The sequence below is a fragment of the Pinus tabuliformis genome, chromosome 4_2, assembly GCF_031772625.1.
Source record: "Pinus tabuliformis cultivar Carrire ecotype Pingquan chromosome 4_2, CPIR1, whole genome shotgun sequence".
In the NCBI taxonomy this organism is placed as follows: domain Eukaryota; kingdom Viridiplantae; phylum Streptophyta; class Pinopsida; order Pinales; family Pinaceae; genus Pinus; species Pinus tabuliformis.
In genome coordinates, this window is record NC_142304.1 from 870,787,998 (window position 1) to 870,797,133 (window position 9,136).

The 9,136-nt window shown below is 39.2% G+C and overlaps 2 protein-coding genes and 2 pseudogenes across 2 annotated transcripts; all 4 read left to right on the forward strand.

Moving 5' to 3' along the window:
* The first annotated feature begins 1,157 nt into the window (after positions 1-1,157).
* LOC149172432 (lipase-like) lies at positions 1,158-2,060 on the forward strand (annotated as a pseudogene).
* A 199-nt stretch (positions 2,061-2,259) lies between these two features.
* Positions 2,260-2,805, forward strand: LOC149172433 (uncharacterized). The gene has a single exon (XM_089426323.1). The coding sequence runs from the start codon at positions 2,260-2,262 to the stop codon at positions 2,803-2,805; it is 546 nt and encodes a 181-aa protein (XP_089282449.1).
* A 3,350-nt stretch (positions 2,806-6,155) lies between these two features.
* LOC149172434 (lipase-like) lies at positions 6,156-7,058 on the forward strand (annotated as a pseudogene).
* A 199-nt stretch (positions 7,059-7,257) lies between these two features.
* LOC149172435 (uncharacterized) lies at positions 7,258-7,803 on the forward strand. The gene has a single exon (XM_089426324.1). It carries the CDS (start codon positions 7,258-7,260, stop codon positions 7,801-7,803), a length of 546 nt encoding a protein of 181 aa, XP_089282450.1.
* Positions 7,804-9,136: the final 1,333 nt, after the last annotated feature.

Below are 9,136 nucleotides of genomic sequence, written 5' to 3' on the forward strand. Positions count from 1 at the left end.
ACTTTCCTTCAGTTGAGGGTTTCAAACAATGGAATGATGATCATAGTAAAGAAGAAACAAATGAATCTTTTTCTTTGTCCTTATCCTCATATCTAAAATCCTTTGACTGCAAGGCAGAGGATAGGATGAGATTTTTGGATGAATTTGCTGAGGACCTTGAAAAAGAAATTGAAGGTTTAGAAGGACAAATTCAGGCATACAGTTTTCATGATCATGATCATTATTCTCAGAAGTTTTCTATGGCAGAACGCAAGGAGACAATGCTGGTTCCTTTCTCTTTCACGATTGAGGAACTGAACACTGTGGTTGAAGATCAGTTTGCACAGCTGGAAAGTTACAAGGAAAAACAAGCTGATCATGTATTCAGGGATCCTGTAGCTGATTACATGGAAGAGTTTTACTCTCCAGTATTTCTGTTTTTCAAAGAATATCAGAGACAATTTCAGTGGCAGCGGTCATCACACTATCACATTAGCTCTGAAATCCGATGCAGTCAGAGACATTTTCAGTGGCAGCGGTCATCACACTATCATATTGGCTCTGAACTCCGATGCAGTCAAAGAAGTCAAATATCAGATAAAACAGAGGATTGGTTACATTGGAAATTTCATATTGATTGAGTAGAAAAAAGTTTGAAATTGTTAGGGTAGGTAGGTAGGTAAATATAAATAAGCTCAAGGTCAACTGAGCATTTTTCAGTAGATGTAGCTTTCTTTCTCCTACAGTCATGCTTGTCAAGCAAATTTCTGTTTGTCATAAATGGATAAGGCACTGGTTCTACGAGTTCTTAGTGTACTACAGGAGCACACTATCCCAAGTGGAGCCACTGTTATCACTCAAGAAAAAAATTTAAATTTTTTACATCAGTTCAATGGTTTGTCAAAGGCACATAAATACTTTCTATCAGTTTCGCAGCGCAGCTCGGTTTAGGTGATTTCGTAGCGGAAAACATTGAGTTTGCACTAACTGCGCTACGAAATGGGAAATTCGTGCTGATCCATAGCACATCTCATCCCAGCTGTCATAGTTCTGCGAGAATTTTACGGGAATAGCATGTGTAAGGTGTTGCATGACGGTCACAATATGTTCTTCCTGCTTATGTGTAAGGAATGGAAATAAGTTGCCTTCTGTATCACTCATGTTCCAAGTTGGCGGTAATGCAACATATCATAATATGGGTGCTTGCAAAGAGATGGTTGACAGTTGTACAAGCAAAAGTTGCGGTGGTCTATGATTCATTCTTGGCGGTGGGAAAATCTCAAAATTTTCATTCTGTTGGTTCTAATCTCAAAATTTTCATTCTGTTGGTTCTGTGCAGCCCTATACTTTGTGCAGGAAGAGATTTGAGGACAGGGATTTTGGTTCCCAAACGTCATGGACACATCTATAATCGCACGGTTGCCAAGATTCTTGCAGAATATACATCTACGGTGTATATGAGTGACCTGAATGCTCTTATCTCTTGGACTTGTTCGAGATGCAGTGGTTCGACAAAGAACTTCCAGCTGATAGAACTCATAGTGGATGTAGAACATTGCTTTCAGGCATTTGTGGGTGTAGCAAAAGACCTTGGGGCCATTGTCATTGCATTTAGGGGTACACAAGAGAACAGCATTCGGAACTGGGTAGAAGATTTGCTTTTCAAGCAGCTTGATCTTAATTACCCTGGCATGTCTGGTTCAATGGTACATCAAGGATTTTATTCTGCCTACCATAATACAACATCGCGTCCGAGGATTTTAGAAGCGGTAGAGAAAATCCAGAAGAGGAATAATGCACTATCCATTATGATTACAGGGCATTAAATGGGTGGAGCTATGGCTTCCTTTTGCGCACTTGATCTTACGGTAAACTATGGAGCAAAGGGTGTCCAAGTTGTGACCTTTGGGCAGCCTCGTATTGGAAATTCGGTGTTTGCTGATTTTGATAATACATTTGTATCAAAACATATACGTGTCTCTCATGCCCATGATATTGTTCCACATTTGCCTCCTCAGCTTACCAAGTTGCAACATCATGCAGAGCAGATTTCCACGACTGTAAAAGGTGTAGCTATGTGACACCTAAAAGTGAAGGATATGAAATCTGAAGTAATAGACAGTAATCCATACAGTAGACTCATGGCATTAAAGCGAATGGGTATTGTGAACAACTATGAGCGGACTCTATAAGGATATCCATAAACCGGTTCCAGATGAAGTTTGCAGGGCTTTAAAGAAGAAACGAAAATCTTTCTCTGGGCTGTAACAAGCTTGATGTATGGAGCTGGTTGATGTGTACAAGATTTGCCTCCCAAAGTTCACTGTTAAAGTTGTAGTTCAATATATGCGAAAGGTAATCCAGAGGAAGGCGCATTTTGATATCATGGATCTTGATGTTGTTAAAATAGCGACAAAGTTTTTTATGGCTGCATTATTTGGACATGGCACAGGGGACCTTTTTATTCAGCCTCATCATTCAGATCTCATATATAACCCATATGCCGGTGATAAAAACATCATCAAGTTTGAGGGTGACCACAACTCTCCACGACCACCATTCTATTATGATTCAATAAGCATTTTCTTTCATAATGTCTTGCATCCTCCAGATGATTTGATTGAACAACATGCTTCTGAAAGTTTATATGACTACTTCGATGAATTAGGAAATCTGGATGAGAATGTGTTGCATGAAATTATTGGAGGTCCAGGATCCACACAAAATGACACCACCGAAGATGCCATTGATCATTTTCGCTCTAGGTGGCAAATGAGTAGAACTGAGGTACCTTTTGAATTTCCAGACAAATCAGAAAAACTGTAGGCATCATCCACGCAGAGGACTTAAGTGGACAGGAGAGGAAAGAAAACAGCGATGCTGAAGGTACATCCAATAAATGCGATAAAAGCAGTGACAGCATCCTTGACAAAAATTGTATTGATATTGTAGCAGCATTTCCCACAGGCAACCAAGTTTCTGACTGTCCTTTGGATAGATTTGCTCGAGTTTCAATTTCAATAAATGATGAGGAAAGGATGGTCATAGAAGCAATCATTGCCTCCCTTCGAGATCTGGAAACTGGAGAAGTTTCTCAAAATAAAACCTCCCAACCTACAGATACTATATCCTGTAAGAAAGCTTCAGAAACATCTTTTCAAGACATTTCTAGTGGCTCATGTGATGACTCATATGCTGAAAGCAACACATCAACAAGCATATCTAAAGGAAGCCACCAACAGGGTAGTTTTTTTTTACATAATGACCAATAGCAACAGCTGCAACCAGTGGGTTTGTCTATGATGGCAGTATCCTTCAAATGGCAACTGTGAAGCTTAGCAAACAGCAGCTATTCAATTTTGTGAGGAGTTTAGAGGAAGACTGTGTTTTTTAAATCACACAGCAGTTTCGTAGCGCGCTACGAAACTGCTGTAGGTGATGTTTTCAATGCAGAATAAACAGTTTGACCGGGAATGTTAGAAGAGAGACACCTGTACATCAATACAGCCTACAGCTCATCTGGAGACATGGTGTTTGGTAGCAGCGTTCCATACTTTGAGTTATTAAAGAGTTGGGAACATGCTGCTACATTTTCGGAGGATGGTAGGAGACAGGGACCTTAAAAATAGGTGTTTTGATCCTGAAGATAAATGATCCATCAGCGCTTACAGGTATCCAAAGTCAGTGTTCCTTGCATTTGTAGCTCAATCATCTTGAGCCTAACCAACAAAAGACAGCTGTCAAAGATCAAGAAAGGAATCATGCATACGAGGAGATAGAGTTAGAATTTCAATGTGATTAGGACTCTATGTATTTACAGCACAATACCTTATGTATTTAATAAGTTTGTTTAAAAATAGATAATGTTAGTTAATGATAGACCATCGAGCTCCCCTCATGCTGGAGGAGGAGACTCAAGGTAGTTTTAGTTTTGTTTTCCTATATATAGGAGAAACTCTGATGTAAGTGGGGTTGGAGATTTATAAAAGAAACAGAGTTTTTATATTGGCTAAGGTAAAAGACTTTTGACAGTAATAGAAAGATTACTTTTTCTTCCCAAGATTCATCTTGTGTTCAAAGGCTCAGAATATATGTGGTTTTGTCTTTATCCTTTCTGTTTTACAGCTCAATAGACATGCAATCACTCTGAATTCACCTAGTGCTCAGACTTCCTGTGTATGTTTATGAGTTGAGGTTCTTTTTGAGAAATGTTCTGAGTGTTTAAACATTATATGCCTTGGCTTCCATGATTGAGTAGTTAATAGTTTACTGCAGAGGTGTTTGACTCCATGAGCCCAATGGAAGAAGTGTTATTTTGTTGTTCCAACCAGCTTATTTTCATGTACTGTTTGAAGAGTTAGCCATCTTTTCTTGTTATTAATCCATATCAAAAATCTGTGAGAGAGCCCTCTCTGACTAAGGAGGCTAAGCCTTAGTCTAAAGCCTGGTTTGAAATAGTTGCATGAGATCTTGCTAAGTAGCAGCCCTTAGTACACGATTTTGTGATAACATTTTGGTGCGTCTGCCGGGAGTCTGATGATTACTCATTCCCGAAATTTTAAAGCTGAACTTCTGAAGGTAGCAGGAGCTCAGAAGGTTTTTGAGGCTGCAAATCTACCTTGGCGACTCCATTGTTGAAGAATTCAAAATTCATACATTCATGGTGATTCCACTGGAGTTATGAAAGACCCAGATGCTACCATTCTTACTTCAAGGTATGCATGCATAGATTTTTCAGGAATTCATGGTTTCCCAAGGATGCATATTTTCTAAGGAATGGTCCAAAATTCAACGGAGAAGATTTGAGTTTAACCTTGAAGCATATAACAGATTTTTGTCATTTTACTGAGCTTCTTAGAGTTAAACATGAGGATGTTTGCATTATGTTATTCTATGATTCACTTCAAGGGAAATGCAAACAATGGATTGAAAGTTTTCCTATCAAATCCGTTAAGTCATTTCAAGACTTATGGCTTATGTTTTTGGAGGAATGGATAGATAGGTCAGAGGTGGTGGTAAACTTTCCTTCAGTTGAGGGTTTCAAACAATGGAATGATGATCATAGTAAAGAAGAAACAAATGAATCTTTTTCTTTGTCCTTATCCTCATATCTAAAATCCTTTGACTGCAAGGCAGAGGATAGGATGAGATTTTTGGATGAATTTGCTGAGGACCTTGAAAAAGAAATTGAAGGTTTAGAAGGACAAATTCAGGCATACAGTTTTCATGATCATGATCATTATTCTCAGAAGTTTTCTATGGCAGAACGCAAGGAGACAATGCTGGTTCCTTTCTCTTTCACGATTGAGGAACTGAACACTGTGGTTGAAGATCAGTTTGCACAGCTGGAAAGTTACAAGGAAAAACAAGCTGATCATGTATTCAGGGATCCTGTAGCTGATTACATGGAAGAGTTTTACTCTCCAGTATTTCTGTTTTTCAAAGAATATCAGAGACAATTTCAGTGGCAGCGGTCATCACACTATCACATTAGCTCTGAAATCCGATGCAGTCAGAGACATTTTCAGTGGCAGCGGTCATCACACTATCATATTGGCTCTGAACTCCGATGCAGTCAAAGAAGTCAAATATCAGATAAAACAGAGGATTGGTTACATTGGAAATTTCATATTGATTGAGTAGAAAAAAGTTTGAAATTGTTAGGGTAGGTAGGTAGGTAAATATAAATAAGCTCAAGGTCAACTGAGCATTTTTCAGTAGATGTAGCTTTCTTTCTCCTACAGTCATGCTTGTCAAGCAAATTTCTGTTTGTCATAAATGGATAAGGCACTGGTTCTACGAGTTCTTAGTGTACTACAGGAGCACACTATCCCAAGTGGAGCCACTGTTATCACTCAAGAAAAAATTTTAAATTTTTTACATCAGTTCAATGGTTTGTCAAAGGCACATAAATACTTTCTATCAGTTTCGCAGCGCAGCTCGGTTTAGGTGATTTCGTAGCGGAAAACATTGAGTTTGCACTAACTGCGCTACGAAATGGGAAATTCGTGCTGATCCATAGCACATCTCATCCCAGCTGTCATAGTTCTGCGAGAATTTTACGGGAATAGCATGTGTAAGGTGTTGCATGACGGTCACAATATGTTCTTCCTGCTTATGTGTAAGGAATGGAAATAAGTTGCCTTCTGTATCACTCATGTTCCAAGTTGGCGGTAATGCAACATATCATAATATGGGTGCTTGCAAAGAGATGGTTGACAGTTGTACAAGCAAAAGTTGCGGTGGTCTATGATTCATTCTTGGCGGTGGGAAAATCTCAAAATTTTCATTCTGTTGGTTCTAATCTCAAAATTTTCATTCTGTTGGTTCTGTGCAGCCCTATACTTTGTGCAGGAAGAGATTTGAGGACAGGGATTTTGGTTCCCAAACGTCATGGACACATCTATAATCGCACGGTTGCCAAGATTCTTGCAGAATATACATCTACGGTGTATATGAGTGACCTGAATGCTCTTATCTCTTGGACTTGTTCGAGATGCAGTGGTTCGACAAAGAACTTCCAGCTGATAGAACTCATAGTGGATGTAGAACATTGCTTTCAGGCATTTGTGGGTGTAGCAAAAGACCTTGGGGCCATTGTCATTGCATTTAGGGGTACACAAGAGAACAGCATTCGGAACTGGGTAGAAGATTTGCTTTTCAAGCAGCTTGATCTTAATTACCCTGGCATGTCTGGTTCAATGGTACATCAAGGATTTTATTCTGCCTACCATAATACAACATCGCGTCCGAGGATTTTAGAAGCGGTAGAGAAAATCCAGAAGAGGAATAATGCACTATCCATTATGATTACAGGGCATTAAATGGGTGGAGCTATGGCTTCCTTTTGCGCACTTGATCTTACGGTAAACTATGGAGCAAAGGGTGTCCAAGTTGTGACCTTTGGGCAGCCTCGTATTGGAAATTCGGTGTTTGCTGATTTTGATAATACATTTGTATCAAAACATATACGTGTCTCTCATGCCCATGATATTGTTCCACATTTGCCTCCTCAGCTTACCAAGTTGCAACATCATGCAGAGCAGATTTCCACGACTGTAAAAGGTGTAGCTATGTGACACCTAAAAGTGAAGGATATGAAATCTGAAGTAATAGACAGTAATCCATACAGTAGACTCATGGCATTAAAGCGAATGGGTATTGTGAACAACTATGAGCGGACTCTATAAGGATATCCATAAACCGGTTCCAGATGAAGTTTGCAGGGCTTTAAAGAAGAAACGAAAATCTTTCTCTGGGCTGTAACAAGCTTGATGTATGGAGCTGGTTGATGTGTACAAGATTTGCCTCCCAAAGTTCACTGTTAAAGTTGTAGTTCAATATATGCGAAAGGTAATCCAGAGGAAGGCGCATTTTGATATCATGGATCTTGATGTTGTTAAAATAGCGACAAAGTTTTTTATGGCTGCATTATTTGGACATGGCACAGGGGACCTTTTTATTCAGCCTCATCATTCAGATCTCATATATAACCCATATGCCGGTGATAAAAACATCATCAAGTTTGAGGGTGACCACAACTCTCCACGACCACCATTCTATTATGATTCAATAAGCATTTTCTTTCATAATGTCTTGCATCCTCCAGATGATTTGATTGAACAACATGCTTCTGAAAGTTTATATGACTACTTCGATGAATTAGGAAATCTGGATGAGAATGTGTTGCATGAAATTATTGGAGGTCCAGGATCCACACAAAATGACACCACCGAAGATGCCATTGATCATTTTCGCTCTAGGTGGCAAATGAGTAGAACTGAGGTACCTTTTGAATTTCCAGACAAATCAGAAAAACTGTAGGCATCATCCACGCAGAGGACTTAAGTGGACAGGAGAGGAAAGAAAACAGCGATGCTGAAGGTACATCCAATAAATGCGATAAAAGCAGTGACAGCATCCTTGACAAAAATTGTATTGATATTGTAGCAGCATTTCCCACAGGCAACCAAGTTTCTGACTGTCCTTTGGATAGATTTGCTCGAGTTTCAATTTCAATAAATGATGAAGAAAGGATGGTCATGGAAGCAATCATTGCCTCCCTTCGAGATCTGGAAACTGGAGAAGTTTCTCAAAATAAAACCTCCCAACCTACAGATACTATATCCTGTAAGAAAGCTTCAGAAACATCTTTTCAAGACATTTCTAGTGGCTCATGTGATGACTCATCTGCTGAAAGCAACACATCAACAAGCATATCTAAAGGAAGCCACCAACAGGGTAGTTTTTTTCTCCATAATGACCAATAGCAACAGCTGCAACCAGTGGGTTTGTCTATGATGGCAGTATCCTTCAAATGGCAACCGTGAAGCTTAGCAAACAGCAGCTATTCAATTTTGTGAGGAGTTTAGAGGAAGACTGTGTTTTTTAAATCACACAGCAGTTTCGTAGCGCGCTACGAAACTGCTGTAGGTGATGTTTTCAATGCAGAATAAACAGTTTGATCGGGAATGTTAGAAGAGAGACACCTGTACATCAATACAGCCTACAGCTCATCTGGAGACATGGTGTTTGGTAGCAGCGTTCCATACTTTGAGTTATTAAAGAGTTGGGAACATGCTGCTACATTTTCGGAGGATGGTAGGAGACAGGGACCTTAAAAATAGGTGTTTTGATCCTGAAGATAAATGATCCATCAGCGCTTACAGGTATCCAAAGTCAGCGTTCCTTGCATTTGTAGCTCAATCATCTTGAGCCTAACCAACAAAAGACAGCTGTCAAAGATCAAGAAAGGAATCATGCAGACGAGGAGATAGAGTTAGAATTTCAATGTGATTAGGACTCTATGTATTTACAGCACAATACCTTATGTATTTAATAAGTTTGTTTAAAAATAGATAAGGTTAGTTAATGATAGACCATCGAGCTCCCCTCATGCTGGAGGAGGAGACTCAAGGTAGTTTTAGTTTTGTTTTCCTATATATAGGAGAAACTCTGATGTAAGTGGGGTTGGAGATTTATAAAAGAAACATAGTTTTTATATTGGCTAAGGTAAAAGACTTTTGACAGTAATAGAAAGATTACTTTTTCTTCCCAAGATTCATCTTGTGTTCAAAGGCTCAGAATATATGTGGTTTTGTCTTTATCCTTTCTGTTTTACAGCTCAATAGACATGCAATCACTCTGAATTCACCTA

What these genes read in the sequence shown, in the direction of transcription:
- LOC149172433 (XM_089426323.1), top strand. Translation starts at nt 2,260, where the DNA reads ATGGAGCTGGTTGATGTGTACAAGATTTGCCTCCCAAAGTTCACTGTT.
- LOC149172435 (XM_089426324.1), top strand. Translation starts at nt 7,258, where the DNA reads ATGGAGCTGGTTGATGTGTACAAGATTTGCCTCCCAAAGTTCACTGTT.